Source organism: Anguilla anguilla, chromosome 15 (genome assembly GCF_013347855.1).
Source record: "Anguilla anguilla isolate fAngAng1 chromosome 15, fAngAng1.pri, whole genome shotgun sequence".
Lineage (NCBI taxonomy): Eukaryota > Metazoa > Chordata > Actinopteri > Anguilliformes > Anguillidae > Anguilla > Anguilla anguilla.
The window spans coordinates 11,488,627-11,507,408 of NC_049215.1; the positions used below are offsets into that span (position 1 = coordinate 11,488,627).

Consider the following 18,782-nt stretch of genomic DNA (forward strand, 5'->3'; position numbering starts at 1 on the left):
ACCGCTCATTTCTCCGCAAAACCCGAACTTAAGAGAAGGGGAAAATAACCGTCTGAAACAAAGAGGGACGGGGAGACTGGGGGAAAGCCGGGGCCACGGGGCTCGAGCGGCGTCGGAGGAAAGCGCAACGCCGCCGAATTGGCCTCGACAGAGCCGGTACCCCGCGGGAGCTCAGACCACCTGGGGCGGGAGGCTTTCTGAATGGTCAAGAAGTTCAGGGCTGCTCCCCGGCTCGGTCGGGTGACATTTCGATTCCGTGGCTCCGTGAAACCGTTTCCTTCTGCTACAGGAACGGCGTCGACCGCGTACCGCGCGGGCTACAAACCACCCCGGGCCTTCGCGAGCGCCGCTACAGCGGGAACTTACGCCCGGCAGGTCCTACTGCCGCCAGCCTTTCAGGGAACAGAGGTCAGAGTGCAGTCGGTGAGTGGACGGCGCTGGAGCACGCGGGGGCGGGGCTTACCTGGGTGGTTGTGGGAGCTCATTGTTGTGGGGGTGTCGCTCAGCGGCCACTGCGGGGGTGCTGACGGGGTCCTGGTGGAGTGGGGGGGGGGGGAGAGGAGGAACGGAGGACGAGAGTCCCGGCGGGTGAGGTCAGTCACGGGGGGGCGTGGCGCGCCTGTTCGGCGCGGCGTCCGAGCGTCGGGGGGGAAGGGGGCGAGCGGGGAGGGGAGGGGGTGTCCAGTCTAGCGCGCTCGCGCCACGCTCGGCGGGCCGACGGCGTAATCCAGTCCCGCGCGCCTCTTCGTCCTCTTCCTCGCTTCGCTCGACGTCGACCTGCGGAGGCAAGGGCACACGGGCGGTGAGAGAGCTGCGGTGAGAGGACCCTTCACGCGCTCGGGCGTCCACGTATCTGCCTGCTCACGCCCCCCGCCACTTTCCCTTTGGTAAACTGGGGCGGGGGCGTCCAATGTGACCCCCCCCCAAAAACATATGAGCTGCTGATAACATTACAGCCACCTTTATCTCAACAACCGCCTGTCAAACAATAACATTTCCTTTAAATGTAATACATGTGACAAGGGGAACTTTATGTACAGTGTCTAATAACAAGAGTTCCCCTTAAACTGTTTCATATCATAAACGGGGAACTGTGAATGTGTTTAAATGAGAACGAACCCTGTAAATACTGACATTTCGGTAATGGGGGGTGGGGGGGAGGGGGTCTGTTCTTGTTTTCGCATCAGAAGAGTCTCTCGGCAGTCACATTCGCGCCCCGACCGCGGCGTCGGGTACGAGAGCGGGAGGGGTGTTTTTATCTCGGCGCGTCTGAAGCGCGCCTCGGCCTCTCTCTGTCAGCTGGCTGCTGCTAGACGAGCCTCGCGGCAACGCCATCAAAGACGCCGCTCGTGACAGGAAGCGGTATCGAGAGAGGCCCACCGCGCCGCGGAAATGCGCGACTGACGGGTAAACTACCGCCTTTTACCGCTACTGAGTGTACCGGCGCGGCACGTGACAGCTCGGTGACAGAAAAACACTGCAGGCCATACTGTGGGATGAGTGTAGTGACACAGCACTACACTACTTACACACCAACACTCACAGTACAGATTCTAACAATAGTACTACACTATTTATACAACAACATTCATGCTATATATATATATATTATTATTATAATAATAATACTACACTATTTATATACAGATTCTAATAATAGTACTACACTATACAACAACATTCATGCTATATACAGTATTATAATAATAATACTACACTATTTATACAACAATACTAATATTATATAGATTATAATAATACTGCTACACTATTTATACAACAATACTCATAATACAGATCATAATAATAGTACTACACTATTTATACAACAACACTCATACTATATAGATTCAAAAAATAGTACTACAATATTTATACAATACTCATAGTACAGCCTAATAGAGCAGATACCAGACCACAGAACTCATGCATACACTAGAACATATCATTAGCGGATACCAGACCATAGAACTCATCCATACACTAGTACAATGCCTTAGCAAATACTGGAGACCACAGAGCCCATTCATACACTAGAACAATGCCTTAACAGGTACCAGAGTATAGAACCCTTCCATGCACTATAACCAAGCTGTACTCCAGGGAGAACAGAGCTCAGTACAACAGAGCACTATAAGAGCTACCAGACTGTGGGCTCCATCCATGCGCTGGAACAGCGCCTTAGCAAATACCAAACCATAGAGCCCAAGATGAGCACCCAGCTGTGGTCATTCTGACCCCGCCATGTTTTGCTTTTCTGGCAGAATGGTTGGGTTTGTTTGAGCGTGCCCAGATGGAAACGGTTTCGGGTAAAACGGCGTGGTGCTAACAGGCCCACTTCCTGTCTGCACCCCTTCCCTGCGTCACCCACAGGAAGTCCAAGACTAATCCAGCAGGATGCTAAAAACCCAGATGTCCACTTTATTAGCGAGCGTGACGGAAGCACGCCCTCAAAAGCGCATACTGAGCAGTGTGCAGCGATGCACGCGCTGTGACATCGACACCCTCACTGCAAGTTAGGGCTCACCTTAACCGTGATAATTTAGGACACATTTTAAGCACATTATACAGATAAACAGCTCCTTATTCAGCCTTTAATGGGTAGCAGTGTAGCGTAATGGGTAAGGAGCTGGTCTTGTAACCTAAAGGTCCTGGGTAGGACACTGCCGTTGTACCCTTGAGTAAGGAACTCAACCTGCATCGCTTCAGTATATGACCCAGTCATATAAATGGATACTATGTAAATGCCATGTAAGACTTGTGTAACTCACTCTGGATAAGAGCGTCTGTTAAATGCCTGTAATGCCCAATACTCATTCACTGGAAAGAAATCCATGTGTCGTAAACGTTCGCTCGTACAGAGTGTACCGAGAGGTTGCTACAATCATCCACGCGCGCGCAATCGCCTTCTCGAGTCCGCAGGTGCACACGCGCTCTCATTTGCATCCCGCGATCGGAGAGGCATTGTTCGGCCTGGCGTGAGAAACGCCATTCGCTCACTTCAGCGAGATTTAGCGAGGTCACCAACAAAAGGCGAGCGGATCATCGTATCGCCGCAGAGTGCCAGATTTTTCACCAAAATGGCCGCGCGGGATGTTTCGCAACTCAAACTCATTGTCCTTCGACAGGCGATCGTTTTTCACGTTCACAAACACACTTTTGTCTTCAGCAATCATATTACTCAGAATCAAACAATATTCACAAATATAATAACTTCTGTATTTACTTTCACCAGGTCTGGAACAGTTAAGTAACTTAATGAAATCACTAAAATATCTGGTAGGGGACGACGGAAATAAAAGCAGTGAGATGTGAAAGCCGTTGGAAAGAAGCGAGAGCGGCAATCTTGGCAGGCCCAGACTTTACCCACCGACAGAAAATAGCACTCAAGACTCCCCCACACGACTGAGACCCGAGAGCGCTGCGAGGAGAGAGACGCTTACGCAACGCTCTCCGGAGCGCTCCGCCGCGCCCCCGCAGCGTTTACCTCAAAACGCAAAGAGCGCCGCCAAAAAGCGCCCCGCGTTATCATCACGGGCGTTTAGCAGACGCTCTTATCCGGAGCGACTTACGCAACTTCTCACACCGCATCCATTTATACAGCTGGATGTATACTGAAGCAATGCAGGCTGAGCGCCTTGCTCAAGGGCACAGCCTGGGAATCGAACCTGCGACCTTTGGGTTGCGAGACCAGTTCTTTACTCATTGTGCTACACTGCCGCCCCATCGTATGCCATGTGTTATCACACGCCAACGATGATGTATAAATATACACAGATACACTTCCTGCATGCTCGGTTGATGCAGGAAACCAAGTAAAAACACCATGCTGATGAAGTGACCCAATCACAGCCACCTGAACTCACAACAAAACTACAGAGACTCAGCAGATCCTGCTCTCTGCTTCATAATAAAATAACCCAGTTCATGTATTTCATTGCCCGCATAAAACCTGTAAAGTTTTCTCATTTGGAAGCGGACAGCCATGGATGCGTGATACCGGCTTCATTTCCACGTCGTGCATGCGTACTGCCGGCGGAGAGGAAGAGGAGGAGCAGGGCCGCTCTGGGGACAGAGCGCAGGGCCCGGACGTCACTGTGGGCGGAGCTCGCCGCGTCACGCGTGTCACACGCTTCTAACGACCGAGGGCGCGGCAGAACACACGGACAGACACGCGGACACTGAGGAGAGACGCGTTCGCGCACTAGCGGACACAAACCTGTCAGCCAGTCCTGAAACAGGCTCGCCACTCTGAAATAAAAGGTCAGTTCTGTGTCCAAACACCTATGATGGGTAAACAATGATATGGTGGCCATGGCAACCATCTGCAAGCACGTCGCATACAGGGAGGCTAACCGATGGACACGTTCTGTTCAGTATCAATGAGAAGATATCACTGGGTCCACACCTGTTCAGTTTATGAATCTAGCTTTGTGCCAGCCAGTAACTTCATTTAAAAAAAAGACTAATATTAGTTAAAAGGTTATTATGATAAACCTATTTAAACTGTAGACTACCCAGTTAATCTTTCACATCAGCCTGTATGTTGGGTTCAGTATTGAAGCCACAAAAAAACACACGTGTTTGTGAATAAACAGTAAGAAAGCTTACAGTAATTTCCCCTAATTTCCTGGTATGCCCGCATAACTTCCTTGAATAATGAAAGCAAGCGGCCAAATTCAGGGAGTTCACTTCATTAGCATTTGTCGCTCAGATGCTAACTGTTCTTCCCTCCTCTCGCCAGTTTGACTGTCACCGTCAGCCTGGACAATGTCAGAAAGCAAAATGTCAATAATACAACAAAGAACCCAAGCTTTGGGCTCAGAGGAAAGTTGTGAGGTTTGAAGGGAACGGGGCTGGCTGACACTCCCTTGGCCTTGTGAACTCGGCTTGCCTTGCCCTAAACTCTGTTCCGAACGCTTGCTCTCTGTAGGAGGGCTCCGGTCTCACTCCTGACTGCTGTTAGATCAGGCTCCCAGATCAGATCCGGAAAGGTCGCCACACGCAAACTAAGCAGCCCTGTCTGCTCTCACAGCAGGAAGGGGGCCCACCAACGCTACACCAGGAGCATGGTCCCACATGGTGCTGTGATTGGACAGCTGACAGAGGAGCACGGTTTTACATGGTTCTGTGATTGGACAGCTGACCCAGGAGCACGATCCCACGCCGTGCTATGATTGGACAGCTAACCCCGGAGCACAGTTCCACACGGTGCTGTGATTAACGGAGGTGGAATGGGTGCAGAACTTAGCCTATCCTTTTTGGCACATGCTCCGTTCACGTCTTTCAAAAAAACGCTAAGCTACCGATACCTATGGCGTATACACAGGGACGCTACGTCAATGCGCTGTGTCTCTTATGGTGAATTTCAATAAGAAACCTGAATCAAGGAAGGCCAACAGAACAGGCTTGGCCATAGCCTTCTTGAACAAAAGAGTTTATTACTTAAATAAGCAATGTACTTCCAGATGAAGCATACATTACTAGTTTTTTTAAATCAATAACATGAAAAGAAAGAAATCAGAGCTAGATGCCTTGCCATTCCCTGGAGAACAGCTAAAAGCAGGCTCAGTGGGAGTTTGCAGCATTAAGCATTATTGCACTATTGCTGAATTAATGCAATTTTCACATATGAAGTGCCAAAAACCCAATATCACTTTCAGCTAATGAAGTGTGCGTTTCTAACACAAAAACGTTATTTATTCTACAAATGGTGAATGAATTATCGACAAATCACAGGGTTTTAGTGGAAAATTGGGCGATGCTTTAAAACTATACCTACTCCATAAACTGACATGACATTGTCATAGGCAGCCATAACTGGTCACGAAAGCGTATTGCAGCTTGCAATAGACAGCATTACACTAGCCTATGATGAGTAAAACTTGCTGGATACACTATGACAGTGCTATGGCACATGCCTGAGCAGTTATTAACTGTTATGGCAGTGTTACACAAGCTTCACAGCCACAGCATGCAGTTCAAGTAAAGAGTCACCCAGAAATCTCAGGACAACAAGCTAATATGCCAATTTGACACTCTGCAGGTCAGACACTGGAGTCTAAACTTCTGCTGGGATGTCATTCTGGAGTTGCACCCTCAGCACAGGTGAAATTTCTGAATGACGGCATATGCAAGATATTCAGAAAAGGCTTAATCTAAAATACTACACCACCAGCTTCTGAACCCTATCGAACATACTACACCCCCAGCCTGTGAACCCTATCTAACATACTACACCACCAGCGTGTGAACCCTATCTAACATACTACACCACCAGCCTGTGAACCCTATCTAACATACTACACCACCAGCCTGTGAACCCTATCTAACATACTACACCACCAGCCTGTGAACCCTATCTAACGTACTACACCCCCAGCCTGTGAACCCTACCTAACATACTACACCACCAGCCTCTGAACCCTAACATACTACACCACCAGCCTGTGAACCCTATCTAACATACTACACCACCAGTTTGTGAATCCTATCTAACATACTACACCACCAGTTTGTGAATCCTGGAATGAAAAATCATTATATTTTCATCTTTAAAAATGCATATTGCTCATTCACTATGTTAGGTACTGGTTAGACAGCTGTTAACTGACAGCTGTACAACCAAAGAACAAGATTTCATACACAGAAACAGCACGAACAACTTAAATTGCATACCCTTCAATTAACCGCATTTCAATTCCCCATCAACCGTAATTGATTTTTAAAAAAACACGCTTTGTTTTCACTTAGCTCAACCAGACTAAACGGATACGCGTCCGCTACTTCAGACCAAACCGCTTCCCGGCAGCCTGGCCGCGATAACCAGGAACTCCCCGTTCGGCGCTGGGTTAACCGGGTGAACACCGCACCCGTTTCAACCCGGGTTCGAGCGGCAGGCGCGTACGCGAACGCCTCACGCTGACAGAGCAGACGCGAGCCCCGTCTCCTCGTGGAGCCGACGCGAGCTCCCGTCGTTTTACGCTCATGAGTTTTCGCAGCCGAAGATAAGGCTCCTTTCGCTCTATGATATAAAGGTGTAATTTTCACTCGCAACCCACAGAGACTGAAATGACGAGAGGATACGCTACTGGGAAGAGGCATTAATGAGCACGGGTACTTAAAAACGGGGTTTATTTACCAATTAACGCAGCACAAAGTGTATAAGGCTTTCATATACTGCATAGGCCTACAATGGCTAATTATATTTGCGAATTTATGGAGTCTAAACCCCATGTCATTAAGGTTAGAGCAAGTTGCTAATGCTGCAGTCTTCTCTAGGGTGACTTTACTAATGCCCGATTCAAGACAGAAAATCTCCACTAAGTCACAACTTGGTAATAGTTTTGTAATGTGACTTGTATTTCAAATGCGAAATATCTTGTTGCACTGTATGTTTTAGCCGTTTCTGGTGTTCCGTGCATTAACGAGCACGGCACCGTCCAGACCCACAGCGCAACTCACTTCCGCAGACACATTTTAGCTGGCACCACCTGCGCATGCGTCCCACAAAACGTCCCTCAAAGGTCGTCCGTGAGTGAGTGAGTGGCCACAATTTGCCATGCATAGCCCACGGCGCCAGTTCCTGCACGCAGTGGAAAAATGAGAACAAGCTAACTCACTAACTTATGAGAGGCAGCAATTCCACTCGACAGTTCTGTCCAGAACTCCAGAAACATACTGTTACAAGTTCCAGCATCCAGCAGCATGCCGGTCACCTCTGGCTCAAGGGTATGTTTCCCAGCCAATGAGCCTGTCCTACTGTAGGTCCTTCAAACATAAAGCATTTCATCAAGAGACGTTTCATCATAAACCAGTCAAATTTAATACATGTTTTTTGTAAGCTTAAAGTATAAAAGGTTTCAAATATAAAATTAAATGTTTCTTTTTTTGCATAATGCACAAAAAGACTGGAGCAAATGTCTGGCAGTTGGATAATTTGGTCATGTCCACATGCGTTTATGGGTGCGCTGCACACCTGAAAATGGCGGTAAATGCTTGCATAAAATGTGATTTATTAACCAATCACAATGCTAGATTTTCATTCAAGCATTATCACTTGAAATGAGCACACTGTACGAAGTAGGCTAATACTGTTGATATTCTAAATTCTTGACTTGTCACAGCAAAATACAAGCAAGAAACATAAAACCATGCATTTCATAATTTCCTATATTTATGGACCACAGGACAGCAAACTGTTGATTTACTGAACAGAAAGCACCTCATGATCACAAGTTACAAAGGCCATTTTACCTGATAAAACCAGCAATTGCTATCAAAAGAGTACTCTATTTGTGTAGAAACGCATTAATCAATCTCACAGCCCGGACAATGACTGTATCAAATAAGTCAATGGCTATGCAAGGTTTGAATACGTGCACAGAATGCCAGTTGGATGAGTATAAGACACAATGCATTCCTCTCCGTGACTCCCTCTTAGAGATGGTGCCTTTAAGTTCAGTCGAACAACCTGCTCCCTGCTATTCTAGCTATCTGCTATCTCCCTCCCGCAGTCAGACATTACAGAGCGATGCCAGATCTGTCCTCATCCACCAAAAACACTGTCACTCTTCCAAAAAAAAAATCTCTAATGCAGTTCAGCAGGAGACAGGAGGACCCATTAAAGGTTTTACCAGCCACTTAAAAATTTGAATACAAAAAAAAACATTTTTTTAATTGAAAATTGCCGTTAGTATCTATTTTGCAGCAATTATCTTCAGGAACTTCATCTGTTTAATAGCTGTACAAAGCCCAACAGATTTTTGTAAATCCATAATAGAGGACTGTAATTACACATTTGCCTTCCATGTCTTTTTTTTATATTAAGTTAAACTAAATCTTTTCTCATTTCAAAAAGTAGTTCTTGCTTTGTTTGGCTTTTCTCTTATGTAATTTACTTCTGTATTACTGTAAATGCTACGATTACAGGAGTGTAATTACCCAAACACCATAGAGTAAAGGTTCCAGCCTTTAAAGATACAGGCCTAGCCTGCATTTTTAAATATTTATACACGGTAATAGCCTAACAAAGTAAGATTCAAAATAGGATTAGGCGTAGCCTACACATTCTTTTCTGTTGAAATTTCATAATACACATCAAAACAAAGGAAAAAACGTTTTTAAAATGACGTGTTGAGAAAGACAAACAGTTAGCAAACATGACTGTAGCATATCTGAATTACAGTAATCTCAGGAACACACCAGCTGACCCTCTCTTCTCATTGGCTATAAATAATTAATGCAGAATCTACTATTTCTGCAATGTGAACTCGTACAGTGCAATCCCAACACAAAGCACTGTGCCTAACCAACCACATTTTGCCCCCCCGTCCCCCCCCCTGTCCCAAAAAAATAAAAAATCTGTGTGTTCCCGTGGGGGGTAGGGGATGTGGGTAGGGTCAGTAGGCGTCACAGAACTCATACAGTGACACCCCAGGCCAAATCTGCAGAAGTCGGTCATGGCACACATTTGGGGCGATTGTTTCTGGTGGAGACGGCTTGGCGTTTGGGGGGGCGGGGGTGCACCGCAGACCCCCATTGGTCTGCCACAGCGTTCATGCCTTTCATTGGAAGGCCTAGAGACACGGCTGTCTGAATCCATTGTGGCTGAAGGGCACTTGTAATCCTGGCAGGGGGTGGGGGGGGGGGGGGGGGAGGTTGGGGGTTGACACTCGATCTGACGTAACTGGACGCTTTCTCTGTTGACACAATACCACACAGTGCTTGCTCACGTTCCCCGGGAAGGACGAGACGATCGCAGCCCCAAAAACTCAGACGGGCCAGGAATGAGAGGGCGGGAAGACCAGCGGACACTACACTCTCATTGGCACACCCCCCCCCCCCCCCAGCCCCGGCACCTCTGAGTCATAGGAGACACAGCAGATGTTCGTTAAACACCCAGCACTATCACGCCGTGCTCTTTCCTCAAATTAACTCTTATTCTCTCACTCCGACTCTAAATTAGCCAACATTACCACGCTCTTCAATGACCACCAAAACGACCCTCTTAACAATTAACTGCCTTCGCGCACTCGGGGGTGGGGGGGGGGGGGGTTCTCCACGAGCCGCTGAGGAACGCTCGGCAGGGCGCGCGCGGTTGCGTTCGGGACCGAAACAGCCTCGCCACACGCTCCGCACCGCCCGAAACTCCTCCCACAGGCAAACTCCACCCAGAGTTGGCTTCGGACCAAAGCAGTAGGATAATACCCAGAAGTGATCCGGCCACACACTTCTGCCTGTACCGTAGGTTAGCTTTGTTAGCACTTAGCCTCGTTGCCTGCATTGATACGGACTCTGTGTGGTCTGCCAAATGTTTCTTGGAGCGATATGAATGTGGTGATTTCTCATGTAGATTCCGGAAACGTAAGGCCCCTCACAAGAGGGCCTCTGAAGTCGAGTTCCGTTCTTCCCGAAACCCGGGGACTGAATCCCTTGATAAGCCGCTTGTGAACAGATGACATGTTAACAAACCTATTTTTAGAATAAATTCATTACTGAGCGGAACCATTTACTCACAGCTAAATCTTTATTGTTTAACCGTCCTTTGAACAGCAAATTAATAAGCAACACGTGTGGATAAGTGTTAAGCCTTGCAATACTGTTGTAAAAGCAAGCCCAGCCTACCAATAGGCTTCAATGCAAGACCATTCTCCATCACCGGTAAATCCATCAGAAGAGACAGACAGAGGCTGAACGAGGATGTGAGATCACATTTTTCAGCCACACAAAATTCAGCACACAAAATTCAGGATATAAGCATTTTTCTCTTAGTTGGTACGCCTGTAACACTGACTTAGAGTTTCTGTTTCTTTTTTTCTGCCTTTAGAAGACAATTGCTCACGTTATGGTGCAGGGTGTGGGTGTGTGTGTGTGTATGTGCGTGTGTGTGTGCGCGTGCGCGTGTGTGTGCGTAAAGTCAACAGAGGCCCCGTTTCCTAGCACAACAGCCACGGCATTGCTCGCAGAACGTCAGCCGTCATTAGACTAACAATACAAACAAACGCTTTATAATTGAAATCCTGGGGAGGCTCTGCGGCGGCGGCGCCAAACGAATACGAGCCGAGCCAAGTTCTGACCGAGCACCGCGGGGCCCCAAAGGCACGCTTACACGAGCGGGCGGCACACCAAGGTACCCCCGCAACTCCAGAGCTCCCCGGACCCTCCGACAACACGAAGCAGCGTAGCAAAACTCACCGTGCCAGGCTCAGCCGCGAAGCGAACGCCGCTCTGAACACAGCGTTCGCGTTTTCTCTGATCTCTATGGAGCCGACCGATTCGTCCTCGCAAACAATCCGATCGAGAGGTCGATTTGAAAAACCGCGGCCGCGAAACGGTGTTCGTTTCTCCACGTCAGTCACGCGCTCGACGGCGTTCCTCGATGACCCGAGAGGGGGGCGTGCGAAGGCCGGCGCTCGGTCACGTGACCCGAAATCCCGCCGTTTATACCGCCTGGCCGGGGCCCAGAGCCGCGGCGCACCCGGGGACGCGACCGAGCGCAATCTGGCACCCGCCATAAATCAGCGCCGGCTTTTTAATTACGCGCCTGAAGGAGCCAGATTGATTAGCGCTAGCGTCAAACTGCTTTAAACTGTTATTCTAAACTTCATAAAGCGCGCGGCCTGATAGGACCTTTTCTTTGGAGCGGCGGTGACCAGCCCTGTTCCTGGAGATCCGCCGTCCTGCAGGTGTTCGTTTCAGCCCTAATTTGGCACACCTGACTCTACTAATTAGCTCTCTATCTGATGAATGAGGTGTGCTTTGTTAGGGCTGGAATGAAAACCTGCGAGATGGTGGATCTCCAGGAACAGGGTTGGTTTGGTTACCACTGCTTTAGATCATTAACGTTAGGTTATGGTTTCGGGCGAATGTTGGTGCCAGGCTTTGGAAGAAAAGCCTCGAGTGTACAAGTAACACGTTCTGGGTCCTTGGAGAGAACATGGAAGCCAGGTGTAAAGGTAATAGAGTAAAAGTATAGGGAGCTCTCTGGGTCCCCACAAAGCTACAATTTTTTGGCACTGATGGTTACTTACACCACCTGGAAAGCGAAGTAAACCCTTGCCACACACACAAACAAACACACACACACACACACACACACGGCTACTGCACACACACATACACACAGACACAAAGACACAGACACACAAACAAACACACACACACACACACACGCACACACATACACACACGGCTACTGCACACACACATACACACAGACACAAAGACACAGACACACAAACAAACACACACACACACACACACACATACACACACGGCTACTGCACACACACATACACACAGACACACACTTGCTTAAATACCACTGTGCTTAAAGGAATAGTTTACTTTGTGGAGTTTTTTTTTTCTTTTTGATATTATTTCAGTTTAATGTAGGCAATTGGGGATCTGTGGTTTAAAGAAAGAAAATACAATGTAAGTAACTCCAATGTAGCCTCATGTAGATGTAGTGATTACCTCAATACCACAATTATGGTTTATCTTATTTTCTATTAAAATAATTCTCTATGTCACATGCAGCCTGAAATCCCAGCACTCAATGAAAGAAGAGGCTCGACTTCCTAAATTATCTGCATTGCGTGTGGAGAAGCAAATTTCTGCCCGTCAGAGCAGCCAAAAAAGTATCAACAAATCAACATGACTGAAAACAGTTTCACTACAACTGAAATAGCCTATATTCAGAAATCCATGAAGTGAACTTTCCCTTTAATTAAAATGACTCTCTCCTAAAAATTAGAAAAGTCTGCAAAATAAAATGGGATAAATGATAACATGGGTAATTATGGATTTGGCGCTTTATAAAACAATTACAACTGACTTTTAAAATTCATATATAAGCAAAACGTGTGTCCTTTCTCTTAACCTCCAGCGCAAAATACATTCATTTATGAACAATTTTCACACAAAAAAGAGATCATTCACATCATTGTGCTTATATTTTGCAAACTAACATTAAAGCAAAGGACTCTGAACTTAAAACTTCCCATTAGTGTGGGAGGAAATTATAAGAACAAGATTCCATCAGAACACCAATACATTTTTTTTTTTAATAGAAAGGTCAGTTCTGTTGCTTTCTTTTAATTCATAAAATGTCTTCTGCAATAATCAATTAGAAGACGGCAGACGATTGTATAGATTTCAAACTTACAACAATTGGCTCACAAAACACAACCTTTTTGCAAAAATGAATAAGATTATAAATTAAAACAGCACCGTTAATTACCTTCAAACAAATTAGCAAACTATAACTACTAGCTATCATAATCTTAATGTGGTATCATTTTTAATAAATACACACAAAAATGACGTTCATTCACAAATAAATGTTGAGGACCAGAAACCACGCCTATTTAAAACAACCACAGTTAATTGGTTATGATGTAACCCCACCCATTTTTTATTTTTTTTAATTTCGAGTATGGATTGGTCACACAGCAGCTCAATCGGTTTTAATTAACAGTTACGCCATTGATATCCACTGGGAACTGAAATTGAATTCGAATTGGCCAAAGGACAGACCAATCACGCGTCAGCTACCTCGCGCTTGATACCCATAGGTAAATATACCTTGATTTAAAAAAGATATATAAGAAACATCCTGTGTACACCGAACCATATCTATGCACGGTATGTGAACACGCCACCCATTTACCATAATACTCGAACGTTACCAAGCTGCTAAAGGAAGCTGGAACGGAAGCGATACAAAAAAAATCCCGAATCCGAGACCAAGTTAGCAAACCACGGTGCAGAACAGTGTGGCGATACTGCACAACTACCCATAGGCTCGTGTTGTTTTGATTTTCTGATCTCGCAATGAATGTAGCCAGCAAGCCCTATTTCTACATGCGGGTTTGCTAATAGGTAGGTTGCGTAAATAAACAAACACGAACAAGTTAAATATGTCCTTACCTAGATTCCGCGGGAGGCGGTCACTCCACCCCGAAAAACGCAATGTGTTTAATTTCCGTAGGAGAGTGCGCCAGCGAAAGAATCACTCACTGACAGATTCCGCCATACTGGATTTTGGTAAAGCGATCACGTGTCGCGCCCTGCACTTCCCCGGGAGGTGGAGTTTGCCGTCCTGAAGATTTAACTGGGCGTCGCTCTACGGCTGCAAACGCCAGGGACTGGGACCAGGATCAGCGGTCGGACGAACAAAAACTAAACAACTAAAATAATAGAGCAATTGAAATCGTTCATGTTTTGACGTAGATTTTGTGGTTAATTGTCATGATGTTAAATGTTATTCGCATGACAACCATACTCAAAGTAAAATATCTGCTTTTGTGGTACCCACGTTATCTTAAGATCTTTCTAGAAAGCTTTGGCGCTTATCTTTTTCACCTTGGTACACAAGGGCAGTTTGCAACCCCCCCTCCCTCCCATCTGAAGAAATACAGTACATTAGAAATACTTATCTAATGTAGCCTACACATGTGTAATAAAATATAACAACAGTAACAGTATCACAATCTTAATAATACTAAACACTGGTAAAAAAAAAAAAAGATAACAGATTCATAGTGAAGGTCAATAGTGCATTGAAATTGAAACCTTGCTTTTATGAATATCATAATGTCATTCACAAAGTAGACCAGCAGCTGAAGTAGGCAATACGATGTATCAACTAACTCCATGGCCAAAGGTGGGGCCAGGGTGGCTCACAGCCACCTAAATAGTATCCTAGCCCACCCATTTACCTTGACTGGACCACCACAACGGCCATCTATTTTACGCTGCTGATATCAGCTAAAACAAAGAGGGTCCCGGGTGTGACCCGTTGTCCTTTTCTTTTCCTGAGTCTTCCGGTAGCTGATCTCCTTACTGTAAACAGAAGCCCGAGGTACGCAGGCTAACTACAGTCCCAGGGAAATGTCTGTCACTATGGAAATCGGCATAAACTCATCACTGATAATGATAGGTCTTCTGTCTCACAGACATGGTGCTGCTCCTTGTCATCAGGCGGTTCCCTTCTGTAATAATAATAATAATAATAATAACAACAACAACGACAACAACGAGACATGCATTATTGCAAAATGCACGCCACATATAAATTGGCCTGCCGTCTGGACAGACAGCAGCTTGTCGTCCACTTCCTGTTTGTCAGAGCGGTGAAAGCAGATTCTTCTGAGCGTGCCGTAATGCCCTGAATCTCCTCGGCCTTTTCCCCGCTGCGGCGCGCCCTGTGGTCCAAGCGCTTGTAATATAGCAATTAGTTGTGGTGGGGAAAATGTCTAACTTTCTCCTATATGACAGCCATTATGTTTCCAGTAATTGTGGAGTCAGACCGTGGTACAGTGGAAGCACAACTGCTTCTTTTTTTACCGCTTCTTTCCCACATCCCACATCTCTTCTCATGGCGGTGCTTAGGAGCACCCTCGCCAATGCTGGGACCTGAGAAAGAGGGACATTTTGCTAATTAAGCTGTGGGGGGGGGGGGGGGGGGGGGGGGGGGGGGGGGGGGGGGGGGGGGGGGGGGTCTGGTGATTGCCTTCTACTGAAAACTACAAGAAAGGCACCGATGAGTATTAAACAGTGTATTTCACTGTTAAATCCTTGCATACATGCAAAAACTGATGTCTGATGCAATCGTGAATTTTTGAATGTTTCTCTATATCTGGATTTCGATTGTGCCATCACGGGGTTGGATTGGGCTGGGACTTCAGGGGTGGAGTCTTGATCCTACTGTTGGTGCCCATACCTAGTTTCCTGACTTTGAAACAGTTTGTGAGATTATTAGCATTTTTGTGAAAAGCCACGCCTACTGCAATTTCATTTGATCACCATTCAGCAATATTTTGACATAACCACAAGAACAATAATACCTGTACGAAGGTGAGTTGAGACAAATGCCGAATTTCATCCAAATTTTTCGATTTTTGTAGGAAGAGAGTCATTTTAAGTGGTTTCAGAAAATTTTAAAGGGTAGAAAATCCAATATGTTGGTCTTATGGGACGGAGTGTAGCACAGTGGGTAAGGAACTGGGCTTGTAACCGAAAGGTCGCAGGTTCGTTTCCCGGGTAGGGCACTGCTGTTGTACCCTTGAGCAAGGTACTAAACCGAAATTGCTTCAGTATATATCCAGCTGTATAAATGGATACAATGTAAAAATGCTATGTAAAAAGTTGTGTAAGTCACTCTGGATAAGAGCGTCTGCTAAATGCCTGTAATGTAATTATGGTTTTTTGAGGTAAACGTGTTCTTTGTGAGGATTGTTTTCAAATCTCTAGGTCAAAGAGTGCCTCCAAGTGACCAATTGTCACCAAATTTGGTACTGCATTGTTGGGTGACACCTAGCAAAATGCCAAGATTCAAAAGACTCAGCCAAGCGGTTAAGGAAGAAAAGTAATATAGGAGATAAATGTAGTACAAAATGGTGGCCAATTCAAAATGGCACCAACCCATAAAGCACATATGTTCCACATATATGTTCCTAATGAGGCCTTGTCATTGTAGGAAGTTTGACAAAGGAACTGTGATTTTGTGGTGAATTTTTTAAAATATCTGGATCTCTGTAGCGCTACCGTGTAGTTAGATTTATAAGACTGGAGTCTTGATCTAACTGTTAATGAACGTACCATGTTTCATAGATTTATGTCGTAAAGTTTTGAATTGTTAGCATTTTTGTCATAAGCCACACCCACTGCAAATTTATTAGATCATTATAATAATAAATCTATTAAAATGTTAAAATTAGTGTATACTGATTTTACATGCAAAACAATATAAAATAAAATACACACACAGTATCAATAGTGAGCATAGAGTGTGATTTAAAATGGTAGCTAGTCATACTATTGCACTTTTACATTACGTTTATTTGGCAGACACTGTTATCCAAAGCATTTATCCAATTCCTCACTTATTGGTTAAGAAATAACTTTACTTGAAAGCTGACTGCATAGTTAAGAAAACAAATGCTACTAGGACGTGTAGTTGAGCTAGTAGCTCTGTTACATGTAGTTCCGCTACTTTCCCAAATAATCTCACGTCAAGTATGGTCACCACAGGAAAGTATGGTCACCCCAGGAAAGTATGGTCACCACAGGAAGGTATGGTCACCACAGGAAAGTATGGTCACCACAGGAACGTATGGCCATCACAGGAAAGTATGGTTGCTCTAGGAAAGTATGGTCACCACAGAACTGTGATGGTCACCACAGGCAAGTATGGTCACCACAGAAAAGTATGGTCACCACAGGAAGGTATGGTCACCACAGGAAAGTATGGTCACCACAGGACCGTATTGCCATCACAGGAAAGCATGGTCACCACAGAACTGTGATGGTCACACAGAACAGCAGCTCTGTTCATGTACATGTAACCATGGTGATGACACATGTAGTGTGTATAGAGTAGAATTCTTAAATCGTAGAGCCTATACGCTAACCAGACAGATTGTGACAACAAGAAAAAAGGGTAGGGTAGCCGACTCTCAAACCCATAGTCCGAGTCCTCCAGTTTGGCTGGAGATTTGACTGCCGGTCCCAGGCTGGGATTCAATTAACATCTGTTTAATGATAATGTTTACACCGTATTCAATAAACATTTATCAGCTTTGATTAACAATTAAGACCAAGAATTATGTTTTTGCTTCCAAACAGTTTGGTGAATTCAGCGAGCACACTCACTAAACTGTGTGTGATGAAAAAGTACAACATTTGTGTTTATATGGCAGTCAAAATTAAGGACAAATGCTAGTTTCATATAAATCCCAGTCTAGGGCTTGCCTACCTTTTCGGTTCTTGCTAATGCTAGAACACTTTCTACATAATAGCCTGTATCATCATAATAATATCTACTGGGAAATGAAAGGACAGGGTCTATTTTTATTTCACTGTTTATCTACTTCAAACATGGTTGTGCTGGCTACACATTTCATTAATGCATTATCTGTGTATTTATTTTCATGCTTGGAACATATTTCATATCTCCACAATTATTTGTGAAACAGACACTGTAAATGGAATTGACATTCATTTCAGCAGAATGTGTGTGATGACATCATCAGGTGAAGATGCAGTACTTAATTAGGTGTATCAAAAACATTCAATCCCCTTCTCTGTTGATTTGCGCTAGTTTGCTAGCCGTGTTGAAATAAGAGCATTCAGCTACCGTGGGATTCAGCTTGCAGCAAAGGAGAGGCGCTGCAAGCTAGCTGGCCAGCAGCGCGCACGACCAAGTGTCTCTAATTAAGTCTGTCTGTTAAACAAATTATCCGAGTCCAACTACGATTGTGGCGAGCCATCTGCAGCCAGAATGTTCAAAGCGCAAGTGAATTATGGGATTGTATCCGCCTAACAATGGATTTCTGTTTGAAAAAAGAAACGGGCTTCTGTATCTGGACGGCAGGACGTGGAGCTCCCCCAGCGCACGAGCTGCCTCGAAGGCCTCCATTTCAGAAGCTCTCCCGCTGTTCCCGCCGCCAGATAACTGCTGTCTCACCGAGCTCCCAGCCCCCCCTCCGAAACTGCTTCTGTTCTGGTTGACTGTGCAAAAACACAGCACAATGCCCCCCACCCCCCCCCACCCCCCAAGCTGTACGAGAGACCCCCGACTACACTTCACGATCCAGGGTCACGACCCCTAAACGGAACACGGAGCAGCGACTGGGTGTGCGTGTGTGTGTGTGTGTGTGTGTGTGTGTCTATGTGGGGGAGGGGGGCAAGGGGGTGTTCACCACGGCCGCAACTCCTGTCTGTCACTATCGGCTCCTGTCTGTCAGGCGTTGCTAGACCCTGAGAATGGAATGTCA

At 45.8% G+C, this 18,782-nt stretch overlaps 1 protein-coding gene across 1 annotated transcript in view; it reads right to left on the minus strand.

Annotated features, from left to right (window-relative positions):
• hdac4 (histone deacetylase 4) overlaps positions 1 to 14,108 on the minus strand; it is a 185,140-nt gene extending 171,032 nt beyond the window's left edge. Inside the window, exons 1-2 of the mRNA XM_035394005.1 lie at positions 13,933 to 14,108; positions 464 to 777 (exon numbers count right to left, since the gene is read on the minus strand). Coding sequence (XP_035249896.1) covers positions 464 to 485 — 22 coding nt within the window. The 5' untranslated portion in view covers positions 486 to 777; positions 13,933 to 14,108. The remainder of the gene's footprint in view (positions 1 to 463; positions 778 to 13,932) is intronic.
• Between the last annotated feature and the right edge of the window lie 4,674 nt (positions 14,109 to 18,782).